Source organism: Ananas comosus, linkage group 3 (assembly GCF_001540865.1).
Source record: "Ananas comosus cultivar F153 linkage group 3, ASM154086v1, whole genome shotgun sequence".
In the NCBI taxonomy this organism is placed as follows: domain Eukaryota; kingdom Viridiplantae; phylum Streptophyta; class Magnoliopsida; order Poales; family Bromeliaceae; genus Ananas; species Ananas comosus.
In genome coordinates this window covers 1,864,720-1,884,807 of record NC_033623.1, presented here as the reverse complement: position 1 = coordinate 1,884,807, position 20,088 = coordinate 1,864,720, and the positions used below count along the sequence as shown (strand labels likewise).

The 20,088-nt window shown below is 35.8% G+C and overlaps 2 protein-coding genes across 5 annotated transcripts; both read right to left on the bottom strand.

Annotated features, from left to right (window-relative positions):
• On the bottom strand, nucleotides 2,427–11,677 carry LOC109707958 (glycerol-3-phosphate dehydrogenase SDP6, mitochondrial-like). Of its 2 annotated transcripts, XR_002215592.1 has the most exons (8): nucleotides 11,122–11,677; nucleotides 9,421–9,894; nucleotides 8,482–8,813; nucleotides 5,462–5,622; nucleotides 4,879–5,137; nucleotides 3,397–3,694; nucleotides 2,499–2,722; nucleotides 2,427–2,466 (listed from the first exon to the last, which is right to left on the bottom strand). XR_002215592.1 is itself a non-coding variant. In XM_020229504.1 (7 exons), exons 1-7 carry the CDS (start codon nucleotides 11,489–11,491, stop codon nucleotides 2,709–2,711), a joined length of 1,908 nt encoding a protein of 635 aa, XP_020085093.1. In that variant the 5' UTR covers nucleotides 11,492–11,677; the 3' UTR covers nucleotides 2,476–2,708. The 2 variants fall into 2 exon arrangements, 1 of the variants encoding a protein (XP_020085093.1); XM_020229504.1 differs by lacking the exon at nucleotides 2,427–2,466 and having other exon boundaries at nucleotides 2,476–2,722.
• Nucleotides 14,148–17,854, bottom strand: LOC109708242. Of its 3 annotated transcripts, none has more exons than XM_020229903.1 (3): nucleotides 17,505–17,846; nucleotides 17,213–17,399; nucleotides 14,148–14,427 (listed from the first exon to the last, which is right to left on the bottom strand). In XM_020229903.1, exons 1-2 carry the CDS (start codon nucleotides 17,700–17,702, stop codon nucleotides 17,256–17,258), a joined length of 342 nt encoding a protein of 113 aa, XP_020085492.1. In that variant the 5' UTR covers nucleotides 17,703–17,846; the 3' UTR covers nucleotides 14,148–14,427; nucleotides 17,213–17,255. The 3 variants fall into 3 exon arrangements, with proteins under 3 accessions (XP_020085492.1, XP_020085494.1, XP_020085493.1); XM_020229905.1 differs by lacking the exon at nucleotides 14,148–14,427 and adding an exon at nucleotides 16,220–16,817 and having other exon boundaries at nucleotides 17,505–17,854; XM_020229904.1 differs by lacking the exon at nucleotides 14,148–14,427 and adding an exon at nucleotides 16,220–16,843 and having other exon boundaries at nucleotides 17,505–17,852.

Sequence of the window (20,088 nt, the reverse complement as noted above, 5' to 3'; positions counted from 1 at the left end):
TACCAGCCCACTCGATAAATTTTATAAGTTGTTATTTAGTTTTTGTTGAGAGGATTACCACCTGGGGAACAAAATCGTTGGGCGGCTGCCCTTTTCTCCTTTTTTTTTTTTTTTTTTTTTTTTTTTTTTTTTTCACACCAACAAATCTGACAGCATGAGATTTGGGATAAGGCAGACTTTATAAGCGGCATACAAATTTTGCTCATTCATCAAATATGATCAGTTTCAATGTAACCTGTTTTAAAAAAAAGAGCATATTTAGTAGTTATAACATACGGAACATTTTTGACCGCCGCATATGGAGTGATTAGGATTTTAGGAGTTAGGATTTAAAATTTAAGATAATGATGTTGGTGTTTAATTAGTAATTAACATTTAGAGTGTAATAATAATAATAATAACGCTATGTCATCAACAATCTTGTAGAGTATCTTCTGGAATACCTGTAGCAGCACTCTAAGAATAAATGTGTTATTGGAGGTGAGGCGTCCACATGCGTCTCTCCTAAAATGTGCTATGCAATATTATTTTGTATACAAAAAATTTCTGCATACGAAATCGCATTCTAGCTTCCGTCCTATTTAGAAGATACGACGGCCGTCATAATTGAAAGTTCTGCATGCAGTCTTGTCCTCTGAAAACCTCTCTTGACTATGAGCAGAAAGTAATATTGGAGCATCTGAATCATTGAGAAATGTCCGAGGGATAGTGAATGGAGGCTGTGTCTGGTTGCACGTAGTTGCTACTGTATTACAGATCTAACTACATGCGAAGCCGATTCCATTGATCAAATTACTGCATTATCATTTTGAAATTGGAGCTGCAAGACGTGGCTTAGGGTGCGTTTGGTTTGATGTAAAAGTAGGTGAAAAGAAAACTTTTTGGTAGAAAAATGGTTTACGGTTCATTTGGTTCGACGTACAAAAATTTTCCGTAAAAAACAATTTTACAGATTTGGAGGAAAGTTCTCCCTTTCGTTTTTCTCGCAAGAGCGACGGAAACGAAAAAGAGGAGGAAAAAATGCAGCTCATCGCAGCGGATTTACGCTATATATATATATATGGTATTTTATTTATATATAGAGATATTATTATATAATATTTTATTTATAAATTTGTAATTATTTATTAATATCCCAAGATATATAACACTTATATATATATATTATGTAATATGTTTATTATAATTTTAATCTATAATTATAAATTATAATAATAAATATATATAGTGTAGTTAATTGTTATATATTAATAATATATATAATAAAAATATATTAAATAGTTTTTCTTTTTTTTTTTTCTCAACCAAACAATCGTAATGAAAAACTTTTTATTTTCTTTTTTTCCCAAGCCAAACACTAAAGAACGTAAAATTTGTTCTCCACTAAAAAAAAAATTTTTCACCGAATTTTTTTTTTTCATAATTTTACATGGAACCAAACACACCCTTACCTACGGTAGAACAAACTATATCCAAATTAACCGTAGTTTTATTCGGCAGTAGTTAAAAAAAATGAAATCTTAAATAAAATACGTTTTTTTTTTCATTTGATGCATTTGAATTCTAACGGCTAGAACTGCATAAAATGGCTTCACTGTGCAGTTGAAAATACGCCTAATTTAGCTGTAGTTTCAATTTTAACAAGTGGAGAGAGAAGAACTTAGAATAAAAAATAAACTCACCTCCCAAATTATCTTTTAAATAAAAAATAATTTTTCTTCTACTTGAGGAGTAATCTCACTATCCTATATTTAAAATGATAAAATTTATAAGTACAATTTCGAGCAAAGTGCAGCTAAATATATTATTCATAATTATAGAATTTTCTGCTAAATCCAATCTAATAAGATACATATAATTATAATTGCTATATTTTCAACTGTATTTTTCTCTAACTATCCCATATTTACAATTATATCCAACCAAATAGACAACAATTGCGTTATACGGGCCCTAACAATTGCGTTCTAGGGGTTTAAAGTCGTAGATTAATGAGTGTTTCGATTTATTTATATGTATGAAAGAGGGCTTTTTTACATGCAGCCCCTCTTAAACTTTTTTTTTTTTTATAAATAATCCCAGCAAATTTATATTTATAAAAATGACTTTTTTCTCGCCACGCAAAAACCATGTTGAAATTTCAAGCGAACAAAATAAAAAAATTACCATATTTTCTTTGTCTTAGCAGCGCGCGCTGTACCATATTCTTTTTACCTTAGCAGCACATAGACCAAGTTAAAGAGAATATAGCAAATCAATTTACCGTGTTTAAATACGATAAATAAATTACCATGTTCAACTTGCCGCTATGACGCTTGCGTAACAATGAAAGAGTCATTCTTGCAAATATAAATTTATTATTTACAAATAATAATAATAATAATAATAAGAGGAGGCTAAACACAAAATAAAAAAAAAAGAGGAGCAAAAATGTAACTATGAATCACTGTACCCCGAGTGGTTTATGTGCTTAACTGACATATAAATAAATGTTTTATTTGGATATGAAATTTGGAAGCTACAAAAGAGGTTCTCACAGATGCTCAGCTGCACCCTGCCTTTAAGTAAAGCAGGTAACATAAGAAAAAGTGTAGGAAGCAGTGGTGTCCCCAGAATCAAAAGGAGCTTAATTACTCATATACCACTTTTTTTTGTTAGATCGAATTTATATTAGGGGAATGTATATTGAGTTGTCCCTCAAAAATTATTTAACTCAAAATCCCTACAAAATAAAATGAAAAATATAAGCAAGATCCAAACAACATAAAAGAGAGGGTAAAATGTATAGAGACCACTTGAACTTCCGCTGTTTTGCAAATCAGTGGCCTGAAGTTAAAAGCTTTCCAAAACTATATGCATTATATACGACCAAAATGATTGTATAATTAATAACTTTAGTTAAGGTCTATTTGCAAAAGAGATGAAGTTCACAGAGTCTCTATCTATACATTTTACCCTAAAAGAAAAACAAGAAGGTAAGAGCCTGCTGAATTAACTTGAACTTTGGGTCATTTGGTAACGACTACCCACCCTCCGATAGTTCTGATTTCACTGACTTCTGTTTTAATTTGTTCGATTTGCATCTTGAGAAATAATTGCTTGCACCCAATGCATCCGCACACCCACCATTGTTCATCAAGCTTTTAGTTTGATCATCCAATTTTACGTAGATAAACTCTTAACTTATTGTCAGGTAGAGATTGAACTATTTATATAGGATGGAGGGTGGATAGATGTCAGAGTGCATTGAGTGCAGGCAACAATTTCGCAGAGCCATCAAATGATTCAAATAAGAATGATCAAAATGTTCGATGGTAAAATTAAAATTTTCAATGGTTGGGCAATTGTTTCCATATGATCCAAATTCCAAAATTTAGATCTGGAGATAATGCTTACCAATATGTTTTCCATCCCGGAATTGTGCATTTTTGGAGGACTTGAATGTTTCCAAGAACTCTTTAGCTTTCTGCAATTCTTGCTTCTGCCTGGCCTTATCCCATTTGTGTTCAGCAGCTAAAATCTGAATAACGCGGGGCAATGCTCGCCCCGCCGCATCAGTGTCAAGAAAAGCAAGACGAGACCTCCGAGCAATGAAGTCCACAGCAGATTCGCAATACTCATTACGAGCACAGTATGCAACCTCGGCTTCCAGAAACGGGTATCCATGAGCAAGTCGCTTTCCTAGATTTTCATTCTACAAAACAGAAATGTAAGCAAATTATGCACGGAAATGAAGCTAATTATCTAGCACTACTGGGAGTGACGCCAAACTCGATAAAGAGAATTTGAAATGCTAATAGATCAAAGAGAATAGCATAATATTTAGTGTTATCCCAGTAATGTACTCGTAAGCAAGCAAAGGTGTTCACAATGTTTAACAAAGTTGTAGATTCTTCAGTGATACTGACTAGTAACCATAAATAGTAAAGCAAAAAAAGAAAACTTGGATTTTAGTCTAGGATATGCGCTAAAGGGTAACGCACATAAGTTTTATCACGTGATGGAAATCATACTATACCAGTTACTAGGCCGTAGCCTAGAAATACTTCATCTTCATTCAAATCATTCGGCGAAAGCTATTATAATCCTCTAGATCCCAGTGCAGTCATCAAACCTTGAATAAATCATAAATCTTTTACATAAGTTACTACCCATGTTAAATTAGTAGATATTTTGTCCCATAATAGACCATGAGCTGTCAACTTAAGACAAAACTATTTAACTTTCATTTACTTCCACACATTCTTCTGGTAGAACAATGATTGGTCTGACCAATCAAGTTCACAAACCGCCAGATAGCAGCTTTCCATCAAATCCCTCAGCATTCAGTTAGGCTGGGGAATTCTACTTAGTTCCGTCTTTCAGTTAGACTCGAGAATTCTGACTTCCGCAAGTTCATGCCTAAACCTCAATACGTTCTTTAAAGACATCTCTACAACATCAATGCATCCTAAAGGGATTGTGGTTACGGTGCATGCAGCTGCAAAGAGCACCCAGCATCTAAAGAAACCAATATAATCAGCCTTGGTTTTGATTCAGCATCTTTTGTTACCTGCAAGAGCCTCTTCTCGTCATTCCTTACAAAATCTTTACAAGAGGTTGAAACTTGAAAGGTAGCAAATTTGCACATTTCAGTTCTCACAATAAACTCACTTAAAGAGTTTTTTATGAAACAAACAGGTGTATTGAACTTGTACATCACCTACAACTTAGCTAACTCGGCATGCTTTTCAATGCAACAACCAATCAGTGCACTGGGCATGAACAGAAAATTATGTCAACTCTCATATGAATAAAAAAGAGCCATGGCAAAAGAAAACATGTAGGATGTTCTTCTTTTATTAGAATATGTGCAAATGAGGTCCAAAGAAACCCAACCTGAGCAATAGTAGCTACTCGTTCAGCCAAAATCCCATATGCATGAGACAAATGCTTGGAAACAGCACTGTCCATTACACCAGGAATAACTTTTCCACCATGTGTCTTCTTCATGCGAACATAATGCTGAGCAAGGATGGTAAATGAAGAAGGCTCCCATCCATATCCACCGACAATGCGCAGGCGATCAGTCACACAGCCATTAGCAGGCTTCAACTTCCCTGATTTGATAGCTGCATCAACCGCATCTTCTGCCATGCTGTATAGAATATTGATTCATCAGGAATGTGAAAATGTCGGCATTTAAATGACCCGTCATAATAAAATGAAACTGAACACTAAGATAACCACAAATCAACACGCATTACATATTTTGGAAAAGGAAGATAAAGATCTGCAAAATGGCAACAACAAACTTTTAGACTAGGATGACACATGATGATTCACATCATACTTCAAAATTTATGCTGATATTGTAATCATAAGGTGAGCCACCTAATTAAGATTTTGAAAGAGTTCCAACTAAAAATGATAATCACTTAAAATAAAAAAAAATGAAAGAGACCCTAATTAAGATTTTTACCTTCTATAAGTGGTCCATTTTCCACCAGTAATTGTGATTAAACCAGGATATTCTTCAGATACAACATGATCTCTAGAAATACTCTCGGTGTTCTTTGCCGATGGGTCCATAGCCAATGGACGTATACCACTCCAGGCAGAAAGAACATCTGATCGCCTTACCTGAGATATCCACCAGAACAAATCAAAATTACAATGCACATCATGGCACACCGTCTTTTACCATCAGCCAGACAAGTAACTCATATTCACGTATGGAACATATACTACAACAAAGAGGGAGAAACATGAAACAACACGGGAGATGAACTATTATTATGTCATTGTTATGTAAAATCTGTAAAACAAATATTCAAATACACAAAAAGTGACAGAAAAATAATGGATTGCGTTAGACATAATTGCATTAGACATAATACATGTGCCCTAAATAGTATCTTGATTGGAAAAAGCAGTTCTGGAACTAGTGCTGCTAAATGTCCATTTATGTAGATGTTCACCACTTCAACAGAAATAGGCAAAAGGCTATAAGCTGATGGAAGAAATTAGACCAGCTCATAAGGTACTCGAATAAAACAATCTCACCTTCCAAAACGAACATCCAAAAATCAGCATATCATTGACACATTACATTGTTATTCGTTAATAAGTAATTTAACCCATAACTGTGATGGAAGAAATTAGACCAACTCATAAGAAACTCAAATAAAATAATCTCACCTGACCAACAGACATCCAAGAATCAGCATATCATTGACACATTATATCGTTAATAAGCACTTTAATGTATCTATAGATTTTATTTGATATGCTATTGACCTTCTGATTTATTGTGTGGCCCAAAAAAAGAGAAATACATCCCCAACATCTTCTACGAAGTCTAGCAATTGCTTCTCTTCTCTCAAAGAACCTCTTACATGCGACATCATGGGGATGCACTATCACCGTTAGGAGGCATTTGGTATAATCTTTTTAAATTACCATTTATTACTGGAATCCAACAATATTATCATGTGCATCCCATAATAGGATTCTTGAAAGTTGGGAATTTCATGTTCCCACAAAATCCTCATTCCCATTGGGTAAGGGTGACAAATCCCTCTCCATATGGTAATGGAAGATGATTATGAGTCAGAGCTCATGGATATCTCCATCACTCCCAATAAGACTGACAAGTATAACTAACCTAGTCCTGCCTCCTACCTAATCTCTCCTCCTCAGAAGAAACCCCTACTGACCCAAGCAGCACAAAGCCAGCCTTGCCATCTGGAAGAGGAATGTAAAGTATTCCAAGAATGTTACCTCTATTCAACCAAATCTCTTCCTTTCTGACTCAAGCGGCACAAAGCCAGTCTAGCCATCTGGAAGAGGAATAGAGTACTCCCAGAATGTTACAAACCAACAAAACTAAAGCCCTTCTATGAGAATCTTTAATAAACAGACGTCTGAAGGAATGCCGAACTAAAAGTTTCACAATAGGGAGGTAAAGAATTGGCTCCTACAAGATTAATGCTGAAATCAATCGCGTATTTCAGCCCCAGTACAAGGCTGGCTAGTGCACAATTCAATACTGAGAAGGTTCAACAGATATAATCCAGCTGTTGAAACTCATATCAACATGTTCGACACAATTGCCTACTTCTTTATCAAAACAAAATCAGGTAAAGAGAGGTTCGCTTATGAGAAAAATACTACCACTCAACGGGTAGAGTGCCTCGATGTAAGCATTGTGAAGGCCTCTAAAAGTAGTCCTAGGGATGGAAATAGAGTAACAAAGGATCGATGGACGTCACAAGCAAACATCAACCAATTAATAATAGTAAACAATTAAATAATATCCCAACAATAGGAAAAGACCACAAGCTTCCTTTCTTTAACCAGCCAAACAAATCTAAATTTAGAAGGACAGAGCTATTTTGGGTCTTGAGCATCAGCAGTAGTGTTAATCCATAATAGCACTCCCTAAGGACTAAGTGATGTAGAACTGGCCTGACCCAATTAGGTTGATCGATTTAAACCGATTGACTTCATCGTCATTGTAATAAGATTAGTTAATCGTCTCTTTTAGTTAGTTAAATGAGGATTTTTAGCTATCCTCTTATTTGGTTTTATTTACATTTATTTTGAGATTTTTATTATTTAGAAAATCTCTATGTAAGATTGTTTTAGCTGGTTATCCGGGATAAGTTCAAATCCAAAGTTGGTTACATGTTAAAAAGGCTAAGGATAATCTAAATAAAGTATAGAGCTTCATAGTATGATGAACGAATTAAATTTACTTGTCTACATATTTCAACTACAGAGTTCCATCCGAAAACAATGCACAAAGATCACTCACCGTTTTTTTCAACATCAATATATCATTATGGACTGTTGTTCTATTGATAATCTGGAAATTCCTTTCTTATAAGATAGTATACTCTGCAAGCAACACAAAATTTGATAATATAATATTAAAGCATAGTATGCATTATGCAGCATATACCTAAATTAGATTGCATCTACTACTGCACAGCATATATAATTCTACAAGTTTCTGATAATATTGCAAGCCGATACTGTGAACACAACCAATGCGTTAAAAACATCCTAGGACTTCTGAGATTGATCGATGCATGGCATGCTTCTCAGACCTTCTGGAAACAACACTTGTAGTTGTATGTTGATGAGTAAATATGACAGCTTATTTCATTCAACTACTACAGTACTACCTAAACTTTGTTTCCTCATAATGGCAAGGTTTTTGGGCTTTCCGCATAATGGCAAGGTTTTTGGGCTAAGTAGGCTAGCCTACACTGGAAATTAACTATAAATTGACAAGTAGATCATGATGTTAGATAGAGAAGGCAACTCAAGAACAGGGGACAAGATAGATCATCACGGTAGATAGAGAAGGCAACTCAAAAACAGGGAGCCAATTACATTTCATTACATAAAAAAACAAAATACACAAACAAAAGGTAAACATGAGGAAGAGAGTGGTGAAGAAATAAGGGAAAAACAAAGGAACTAAGTTCAAACCTGAACATTAAGGTAATCACATATGGCATCCAGGATGAATTGTATTTCATCTTCATGTGGCTCTGGGAACATGGTTATTGCGGTGTTAGAATCAGTTGTCCCTGCCACTGTCCTTCCCAACCAGGGCAACATGAACACAACACGGCCATCCTTAGTTTTTGGAACAATCAGACCCATCCCTTCAGGAGAATAGTAGTCGGGAAGAACTATATGAACACCACTACTTGGAGAGATCATCGGTTTTGCATCCTTGTTAGCCATTTTCCTTACTGAATCACAAAATGGTCCAGCCGCATTGACAACAACTTTTGCAAATGTATCAAACTCTTTACCTGATGTCCATTGACAAGTGTTTAGAATCTTAAGATGCATGACAAATAAAAATCAATTGGCCCAATTAGCTAAAAGTAAGTATATATGTTAGTTTTATAACATACTTATATGCAAACCATTTAAAAAGAATGAATGGCTCAAAATCATAATTAACCATTCAAAATCAATGATTCTACTTCTTTTAATTGGATCTACATAAAAAAAACCATATAGAATCCAGAAAAGAATGTAAACATCTTGCTATGCATCAAGAAGCCAAAAAAATGGTAATTACAGAAAGAACGTGGACAGCAATTCAAGTTGAATTTTCGTTCTGGCCATTTTATATTCAACAACTAAGAGTTTGTTAACAAGAAGCAAACAGTAGGAGTGTTGATTGCCGGTACTAGTAACTGTTGATCATTCTTGTAGAGAGCTTTAGTCTAAATTTGCATCATCTCTGCCTACATGGAGCTAGATAAGTTCTACACAGGGTATTCTCCAGGAAATAATTATTTGCAAAGACAGAACAGCATTCGATATATGACCAATTTATGCTGCATATGAACTGATATCATGTAAATACTAAGCTTCCAGGAAGAGGAGGAAAGACCTGCTTTCTTCTACCTGATAGTGTATCACGGATGCGAGCGCCAATAATCCGCTCACCAAACTCGTCCTTAATAAAAGATATCACTTCTGCATGATTAAGTACAGCTGCACCTACTAATGCAGCAGTACAAGCCAATCCAACATTCAGCCGAGAGTCATTCATTTGTCCATCATAATAAACCACCGTCCCCTTAAGGCTTTTGTTATGACCGTTTCTGGCCAGGGTAGGAAAAAGTTCAATTGACTCATTTGCAGAATAATATCTTGACAAATGTAGCATCCTTCGACCAGCAACGAGATCATATAACTTTAAACCCATCCAATAGTATACTGCCTCAAACCAGTCAAAGCAAGGTGTCATACATGGTAAAGCATGGCATAAGTGTGGAGCATTGTCGATAACCTGTTTGCGTTCCCTAAGTGCATGAAAAACAAGTTTCAACTGCCCATAATCAAGATTAAACACTGCCTTCTCCAAGTACCGAACACCTGAACATACAAATGCAAGAGAATTAAAAGTAGCCTATTCAAAAAGCATTATGACTGTAGCGACATACTAATAAAATGCAAACTAGGTATCCAGAGCAGTAATACTAGTCAATGAGTATGCAGTTTGGATCAACTGCAACATTGGGTGGGCAACTAGACATCCAAGTTATTACTACTAATTCAATCACATATGGCATTACCTTCAAAAGAATTTTGATTCCGAATTGAAGATGAGTGATGCAAACTGCAGAAAGAGGTGCATTCTCAGGGTGTGATCAAATGCAAGTGTTGGATACAAATACTAAAAACATTGTTCTTTAATAACTTAAGCTTTTGGAGAATAATGGTTGCTTCACGCTATTTAACACGGTATCAAAGCAAGAGGTCATCAGTTCAAATTCTAGCTAACGCTTTTGAAACATAACGGTTATTTTACACAATTTAACATGATATCAGAGCAAAACATGTTGAGTTCAACTCCCACCATGCTCTTAAATTTTCTCCAATTTAATTCAAGTCCGCGCCTTAAGCCTATTAAAAAGTCTCAAGCCCAGACATAACAGGAATGGTTGAATATAAAATACAAAAATACTGTTTCTCTGATAAGTTATCTTTACAAAAAAAAGTTGTTTCACATTATTTAGCAGCAAGCAAGCTATTTTTCAAGCACAACAAAGTATCTCAAGCACTAATTCTAACAACTAGGCTAAATTACACTTTTGGTCTTTTCAAGCTACAAGTGACACTTTGATAGTTAAATTTTAGTAAGTTCTAATTTTTAATTCAAATTTTCTAAGCAGTTGTGATTTACTTCCGCAATCTAATTTAATTGATTAAATACTAACGCGTAGCTAATATAAAAGTGATGTGGCATTGTTATGATTGATAATGCAATAATAATTAAAAGGTCACATCATTTCCCCTTCAGCCTGCTATCAGTAGTTAGTCAGCTAAATTAGGTCAATTTAGAAAGTTTAAATTTGAGGTAGAAATTGCAAAAAATTAAAATCTAAGGACGAAATCATCACTCGCCTTAATAATTTGAGGACCAAAAGTGTAATTAACCGTAACAATTACGTAGTGTACAACTAAAACAAACACTATGTGTAGAACACAGGAGAGATGATTCCGAGGGAAAAGATACAAAGTAGCCTCCAAAAATAATCTAAAAAATGGAGTGGATGAGGGGAGGCAGAGAGAGTGAGAGTGAGAGTTTGGAGCCCTCACCGCCATGGATCAACTTGGTGGACCTGGACGAGGTGCCCGAGGAGAAATCCTCCCGCTCGACGAGCCCCACGCGGAGGCCGCGGGTGGCGGCGTCGAGGGCGACGCCGCACCCGGTGGCGCCGCCGCCGACGACGAGCACGTCGAGGGGGCTCGCCGCGCTCGCCCCCTCCAGCGCCGCCGCCTGCGGCCCTCGCGCCGGCACCGCCGCCGCCGGATCGGCGATCCGCCGCCTCGCCTCCTTCAAACCTCCGTCTCCTCCGCCTCCCCCGCCGCCGCCGCCGCCGCCGCTCGCCTCCGCCGCCGCCCACGACGCGCCGCCCGAGGCGGCGATCGCGAGCGCCCCGAGCACCTTGAAGCGGGAAGCGGCCATGGCCCCGAGCCCCCTCGTCGCCCTTTTTATGCTTTTTGCTGCCGCACTTGTTTGTCGTTATCGTGCGATTGGATCGCGCATCCCCGCGGAGCGCCGATGAAGGCGAAGTTGTTGTTTTGCTCGCATTAAACTCTCTACAGAAACCCAACGGTGGTCGAACCACGTGGCCTTTTCTTCGTATGGAATTTTTATGGGTGTATTAATTAATAAATAAATGTCGTGATCGCTTTATGAGAAGTTCCGGTTGCCAGTATCGGATTCGGATTCCTCCGGAGATGGGCCTAACGAGATGGTCTGACCCGGATCAATTCTGGCACGGGTTGGTGGATAGATGGTCTGACCCGGATCAATTCTGGCACGGGTTGATTCCTCCACCGTTCCATTCCTCCCCAACCTTCACGTGAATTCTTTATTCTTTATACATAAAACCAATTTTATGGTTTCCTATTTTTTCACTTTAGTATTCTATCATATAAAACATATCAATCTAATATCATGTAATTTTTATTTTTTTTTTCATCAGCCCCTCTATTAATATTTCGTTTAATTATATACAAAAAAATTTCAAATATCCCACTTAGATTTATCAAATATTCACTTTGTCACTAATTTAACAAAATAGATAATAAAAGAGATAATAAAAAAAAAAAAATAAAACCACGGATACAAAAGGTAACAAACAAAGTGAGACAGTGCGAACCCACAGGGTTGTATTTGAAATTTTTCTTAAAATTTATATGGGAGCCATGGGCTCCTCACTTTTTTAAAAAATAAGTCCTTCGATTATGAGCCAATCAACAACTTTGACTGACCTAGATTCAAAAATTTTTAAAGCTTGTTAGTAAAATTAAAATTTTAAAAGTGGGAGTAACTATTAAGGCTTCATTTGGAATTGCGGGGGAATTGCGTTACGTGCGGTGAGAAAGTACGTTAGAAAAATACCTTGTTTATTTCCGTATGTAATATTACGTTCCGCATATCGCGATGAGTCGGTTACGATATATTTTCTGCGGTTCCACCGGAGAACGCTTCTAGCATATAGTTATATGCTTTTTCTTCAACTCTATTTTATCTAATAGCGTTAGATAGGCCTCAGTAACAAACTAAGCCTAAAATAATTTATGGTTCAAATAAGTTCTGTAAATTTTTATTTTTATTTCTTTTATCAACATGCCTCTACCCAAATTATTTGCACTGATAGTCTCTAACATTACGGACGTGTTTGGTTTAAGTTATATAATATTACAGAGTATTTCGATATATTCAGATATCTTGGATTTTTAAAAGAGATTACTAGTTATGCTGTATTAGTGCGTTTGGTTTAATACAGTAATATAATATTGGATTCCAGTGTTTATAGTATTAATATGTTTAGTTCTGTCTATAAAATTGAGTAATCTAGAAAATAAAATATAGTTTATTCCAAAATTGCCCTTAACGATATTTTGTAAACATTTTTTTTACTATTTACAAATAATATTTTTTTACTAAATTTTATTTTGAATAATTTAATTTTTTAAATTTTAAATTTTAAATTTGAACAAAAATATAAATTTAATATTTTAATTTAAAATATAAATATGAAATTTATAAATTTAAAATTCAAAATATAAATATAAAATTAAAAATTAAAAATTAAAAATCTAAATTTAAAATTCAAAAATTAAAATANACTTAAAAATTTAAAAATAAAATTTAAAATTTAAAATTTAAAATTTAAAATTTAAAATTTAAAATTTAAAATCTAAAATTTAAATTCTAAAATTTAAAATGTAAAATTTAAATTTGAAGTTTAAAAATTAAAAATTTAAATTAAAAATTTAAAATTTAAAAGTTGACAATTCAAAATTTTAAATTAAATTTTTTTAAATGACGTATGAAAGGGTTTTGGGAGTTAGAGGGGTAAAATTGTTATTTTACATTACCAGCTTTCAGTAATACAAGATAATCTCATTCTCGTTAATATTTTTAATGTAATCCTGCTCGATTTGTAATGCTACATTAATGATATTAATGACTAGATTACATAGCGGATGAACTAAACATAGTAATCCTGGTACGATTGCCTGTAATCCTAATGCACCCTTAATCTATTTTAAGGCTACCCAATTTCACCATCGTCGCGTCCTCTTCTACACTTGCAACCATCTTTATCTCACACTCGGTGCTTATGAATTATGACTTCTTTTGGAGCACTTGAAATTCTCAACATCAAGCGAAACATAATATCGAGCTCTTTTGGAAACTATTTATTTGCCAATAATAGTATGCATAGTATGGCATACAACGGAGGAAGTCTGCTATATAGCAACTACACATTACGTATATCTAGCTAATCGTATCTCTTTTTTTGAGAGAGAAAAGTATAATAAAAATATTCTCTAAAAACCATGATGAGATGGGTGAACTCTAGAAGAACAATTTGATTGATTCGGAACACCACATCAACAATATGACTACTGCATTCTATACCTTTTCCACGTAACGTATCTACACCATGTTAGACAAAGACTCGGCACAACCTCATACCACAGCCCTTAAATCGTAGGGCCTAAGATTGAATCGGCACAATCATGAGTTATCCTTATAGGCCTTGAAAGAAAAGGCAACAATTTTAACTCGAGATCTCGAGTATCGTATAACTGGGCCATACGAGGATCAAGCAAGATTGAAGTGCAATTACATTTCCAACGAGAAAATGTTACCGAAAATCGGCATCGCATAAATAAGTGAAACAAGTTCAAGAAAAGAAAACACAAAAAGACGAAGTTACATCATTCAGCAGAAATGCTGACAGAACACAGTGAGATTGAGACGAATTTAGCGGAAAGGAGTTGTTCATAATTCATGTATATTTTATCCTGATAGAAATGTTACACAGCAAATCGTGAACTGAGTTGTGCGGCGAGACCAATATGCAGAGGACTTCGGATGCCCTGCATAAAGAAGAAGATCCATAAGAATAGTAATGAAGGAACACATGCAGTGACATTTAGGGTGCGTTTGGTTCGCATTATGAAAAATTACTAGGAATAAAAGATATCCAAGAATCTTATTTCTATTCATCCTATTACTAAGAATGTGGAATTCCTGCGTTTGGTTCGCATGATAATATTAATTAGCCATATTATTTAATATTACAAAAAATATACAATTAATTAATTAATTAATTTAATTAATTTTAGATAATGTTATCAAAAGTTTCAACATCTTTTTTTAAAAAAAAGGAGAGAGAGTATAAGTTAGAGAGAGAAAGCATAATTAAAGAAATAGAAAGAAAAATATAGTCGAAACTAGAGGGAGTGAAAGAGTTGAAATTTTAGAAAGAGAGAGAGAGAGAGAGAGAAAGCTTAGTTTAGAGAGAGAAAAAAAAGTTAAATTTAAGAGAGAAAAATAAGTTTAGAGAGAGATATAAGGTTAGAGTGTAAAGAAAAATAATATCAACTAGCCGGCGGGTAAGAAGAAAGAAAGAGATTAGACATATTATGATTACCCCAATCCATTAATATGAGGATACCCACCCTCCCTCAAGGGAATGAGATTAGTACTTTGGGTTGAATCTTATTCCCAAGTGAATCCAATATTACCAACTAGATTACTTAGTGCGTTTAGCCAAACACCGTCATATTTTTTTATTCCCATTGGATTACTAGGAATCTTTAAAAGATAGCGCGAACCAAACGCACCCTTATATCTATATCTGCCTTGAATGCTTGTGCATAATTGAAAATTTGGTGTAATCAACAAAGTTTCGAAACAACATACAAGAATTCGTAGAAATGTAATACCATGAAGCATATTATGCAGAAACTAGGCATCGAGGCATTAACTTAGTGATAGCAGTAGTTGCAAGTCAAAAATGGAGAGCGATGGCAGATGCTTTGCTTCTTCCGAACACCAAGAAATAAGAGCTACTAATAAATTACAGCAATTTGTTAACAGATTGGGGCATTATTAATAAGTTACTACTATCTTCAGTATCTGCAATGTCAGAGTGAGCGAATAATTCAATGGGTCAATCTAACTTTCAGGTTCTCCTTCAAGAGGTTGGACATAAGTTGACACATGATAGAATATAACATACCTGCATTTATCGTGCAGCATAAGTATACGAATTGAGTTCATTTCCTAGCAGTTTATATGACTTGGATATAGATCCACTGTCTTGTAAAAGGATTAATGGAACAATGAAGACGAGCTCATGTCTAGCTGATGTATAATGTAAAAGGGCGAATCTCAAGTTAAAATAGAAAACGACGATAGTGCAATCCGATCTAAAATCTCTACATTAATTTCATTAGAAGAAGATGAATGCAAACTGAATTTCAAATGGGCATCCGTAAGAAACTTGCAGTTCACAAACTTGGGCCTCATTCGGTTACACTTTCATTTTTTTATCCTTTTGCACTCGAATTCTATGTGATGGAGTGCACCTGGGATGACAGATCATTCACAATCTATGCATGCATGAAGTTTGTTTGTCAACCAAAAACAATTAATTTAGTAGCAGCTTTTGTCCCCTACTTTGTTTTTTAAAACAAATGAATTTCCAAGCTAACAGGAAATAATAACAGAGAAGTTGATCTGTTGGCACCCTCCACTACAACAAAAATAGATATAGAAAACTTAAAAAAGAGAACATATGAGCACATGAGATTTTGACAAGCTGTTAAAATTATAAAATCAAGCATAAATTCCGTAGTTTTCCAAAGTATTGTGAATAGCACATAATTGAAAATTCCCTGTTGGAATTAGAGTCACATCCAAATTTATCCAGCACTATTTTTGCAGGGTAAAAAAACAAATTTCTCTAGCTCATTCATAATGATTTCTTGTCACTTGTACTTCAAATTTAAGATTCAGACTGTCCGCATCAATTCAACAGGATTTAGTAATCGAGATATTGGAATCAAAAGGTGACAAAAACACAACTCCCAAAGATCTGATTAAAGAGAAACCGATCATGTCTAAGATGGTTGCGAATGAGCTTGCATAAGATTCGAGTAGACCTGAGACCATTCTAAAAGGTCCATGACCCTGCATATGCGGATGTGGTTCCTTGCCGGCCCAAGGGATAGGTGTCATATAATTAGTACATGAGCAAGCACATTGTGGCATTCACTTGATGTAGATCTTCGTTGGTTAAGCTTGTAATCTTGTATGTACATTACAAACTTGAACATCAAATTCTATCTATAGTTCTTTATATTTTTAGTTCCATCATTTATTTTTATACAACTAGATACACTTATGACAATATTATTTTACTTTCCTTATGTATCCGCATACTGCAGTCGCACCCGATGACGATCACGTGAAGAATACACTGCAGCAGGGCGATCAAATCGTCACCTAGCGAAAATCAAATTGATAAGGAAATCAGCAACTAAAAGTCTAAAACTAGCGATGTTTGGATTACCAAATTTCAACTCTAAGCTGTTGATACCCACAATACTAATTCTACTGGGCATCTACAAATTCGCTAGCGCAGTTGCAAACGCCGTGAGCTCCCTCTTTGGGGCATTTTAACAAATATCTCACAAATAGCTGACCACTGATTGCACATTGATGTTTTGTGCATGAAAATCCCATGAACACCCAAACAAGCTGTGAATTACGCTAATCCTTGCACAAAATAAAGTTGATTCAAAGCAAACTACCAAGAATTAGCAACAATGCACATGAATATCCATGATTTGGAGATAAGATACGCAAAATCACCTATCATTCTGATTGGCGGAAACAGATGAGGAAGATGCAACCGCTACTGCGCGGCCTCATTGGAAGCGGACGGCGGCGGGGGGCGGTGAGCGACGACGATCGGGGGCCGGAGCGCGCGGCGCTGCTCCTCCTCCTGCTTCCGCGCCACGTGCATGGCCTCCGTCTCCACCACCACCAATCTCTTCACCTACAACAATCGCCCCGGAGATACCTAGCTCGTTCAGCAGCGATTGCGACGAGGAATCCGAAGAAGAGGGAGAGGGAGGGGGAGGGGGAGGGGGAGGAAGGGGACCTGGTTGAGCATGCCGAGGAGGGAGGGGGTGGTGCGGTGGGTGACGGTGCGGTTGCAGCAGCGGAGGCGCATGGCCTCGAGGGTGCGGCGGTGGAGGCGCCGCGTCCCCGGGAGGCCCCGCACCAGCGTTATGTACAGTCGCGGACTCCACGCGATCGGCGCCCGCGCCCTGAACGCGTTGAACGCGCTCCCGCTCATCCCCAAACCCTAAAACCCCTCTCTCTCTCTCTTTCTCTCTCTCCCTCTCCAACACAAAACCCTAACAATGGCGTATGCGGTATGCGAGAGTTGGGAGCTCTCGCAGGTTTTGGGGAATGGGAGGAGAAAAATGGTAGGTCGGGTTTGGATTTGAATTTGGATTTGGATTCGGATTCGGGTTTGGGTTTGGTTTGGATTGGGTCGACCCCAATTCCTTGCAGAAATTGAGGTTTGGGTCTAAGATTGCAAATGAATCTAGGTTGGTGGAGCTTCCACCCGAAATATAACTCATTCCGAATTTGTCCTGACCTATCAAATAAATGAAATGGGAGGCGCGAATTTGTCCTGACCTATCAAATAAATGAAATGGGAGGCGGGAGACTATTTTTCTTTTGACTCGTTCCATTCCGATCTACAAAAAATTCACCAAAACATCTGCTTCTTCTCTGATCCATCTCAAATGGAGCGGTGAGGACCAACAATATGATTAAAGTTGATCTGTCCGTCCCGAATTCTCCCGATCCGATAAGAAATAGAGCGAAAGGTGGGAGACCCTTCTGCCCCGGTTCCGCCCCGTTTCCATTCCTATTTGGTTCGGATTTGAGGTTGAGTCTCAGAGTTTGGGTTGTCTCTTGTTTTAGGTCACGCGGGTAATGAATAATTTTGATTGGTTTTGGATTTAAGTACCCTATGGGCTATTTTTTCCGGTTTCTAACTATTTTGAAAATTCTATTATAATCAAAATAAACACTTACGGTAGATGCACAAGATCAAAAATTACTTTAGTCAAAAAGAAAGTTACGTGCCATTATTATGGACGTTTGATTCTATGTTTCTAATGGAATCTTTAAAATTACTAATACATAGAGATAAATCAAAGGATACTAAGCAGAGAGAGTATAAATCAAATAAAAATGTTTACAGGATCATTTCAAAACTGATAAAAGTTGAGGAGGTATCTACACATTTTAATAGGGGTGAGAATGGTTCCGAATTATTGGATATTATCCAAAATTATCCGTGTCCGTATCCGCTATTATCCGGATCTGAATAGAAAATATCCACACTCTTCCAACTTGCAAGATGCTAAAGAGTATTTTAGAGTTGATGTGTGCACTACTGCGTTGGCTTCCACCAACAAGATCAGTGGCTACAGAAATTATTGCCCGCACCCGGTCTATTTGTACATTATATGAACCGCACTTGTACCTTTGAGCAGTTTGGTCAGATGTAATTACAAATATATTATAATTATATATGCATGTAGTTATAAATACAGTAGTTATAAATGTGTCTTTTGTTTGATTTGAAGTAGATTTTTGAGTAAAATTCAGGAGAACAATGCCTTCTCTTTTGATATTTGTTTGTATAGCTGTGAACCTGAAGTTAATAGTGTAAAAGCGTGAGGTGTGAGAGATGAGTTAATATTTTAATTTTTTCATATAATTTATTTCTGCAGGGATAGGCCGAAGTTAATTATGATATTTTGGAGAGTTTGGATTTCTACTAAAGATAAAGTTACGGTGAATTAAAAAAGGGATAACTTCAAAAACCCCCCCTGTGGTTTTCAGCTTTCTCACTTTAGTACCCTGTGGTTTAAAGTGTATCAATTTGCCCCCCTGTGGTTTCGTTTTTCTCTTTTTTTTATCAATTTTATTATTTTTTTTTCTCAAATCAGCAACAAAATTAAAAATTAAAGAGTACTAAAGTAAATATTCGGTAAATCTAGATGGATAACTGATGTTTTTTTGCATATAATTTAACGAAATATTAAGAAAAAAACTATAGAAAAAATAAAAACAAAACCACAGGAGGGCAAATTGATACACTTTAAATCACGGGGTACTAAAGTGAGAAAGTTGGAAACCACAGGGGAGGTTTTTGAAGTTTTCCCATTAAAAAATGAAACTAGATATTTACGACCGGAAACCACTTTACATCTATCCACTGTCAATGAAACAAACACATATTCAATTGAAAAATGTAGTGATTAGGTGATTAAATAGGTAAGCTTTATTTTCTCCAACTATTATAGTCCAAATTATGAACAATTTGGGTATAGTTTCAATTGTTATAGTTAAAACTTTTTTACAGCTTCAACTGCAAAAATTGGATTCAAGTATACCAAACCAACATCATATTTAGATTTGAATGCAGTTGAAACTGCAGTGCGGTTGCAATTTTGTGCAATTAAACAGATATCCAAGCATAGGAGCTCTACTCTATAATATACATTAACTAAAGGCGTATATATAAAAAATCGTAATATTTGAAAATTTATTACTAAGGTATTAAATAATCTTAATAATCAGCGTCAGAGAAGGTGTCCACGATTTTATGTTTTTTTTCAAAAAAAATATGTAAGAGTTTTTTAACTTTAAAGCTC

Coding starts and splice junctions, on each gene's coding strand:
- LOC109707958 (XM_020229504.1), bottom strand. CDS start 11,491: ATGGCCGCTTCCCGCTTCAAGGTGCTCGGGGCGCTCGCGATCGCCGCC. Junction 8,814..9,420: donor CATCCGTGATACACTATCAG/GTAGAAGAAAGC, acceptor AATGGACATCAG/GTAAAGAGTTTGATACATTT. Junction 5,623..8,481: donor GTGATTACCTTAATGTTCAG/GTTTGAACTTAG, acceptor TGGATATCTCAG/GTAAGGCGATCAGATGTTCT.
- LOC109708242 (XM_020229905.1), bottom strand. CDS start 17,702: ATGAGCGGGAGCGCGTTCAACGCGTTCAGGGCGCGGGCGCCGATCGCG. Junction 17,400..17,504: donor TCCTCGGCATGCTCAACCAG/GTCCCCTTCCTC, acceptor CGATTGTTGTAG/GTGAAGAGATTGGTGGTGGT.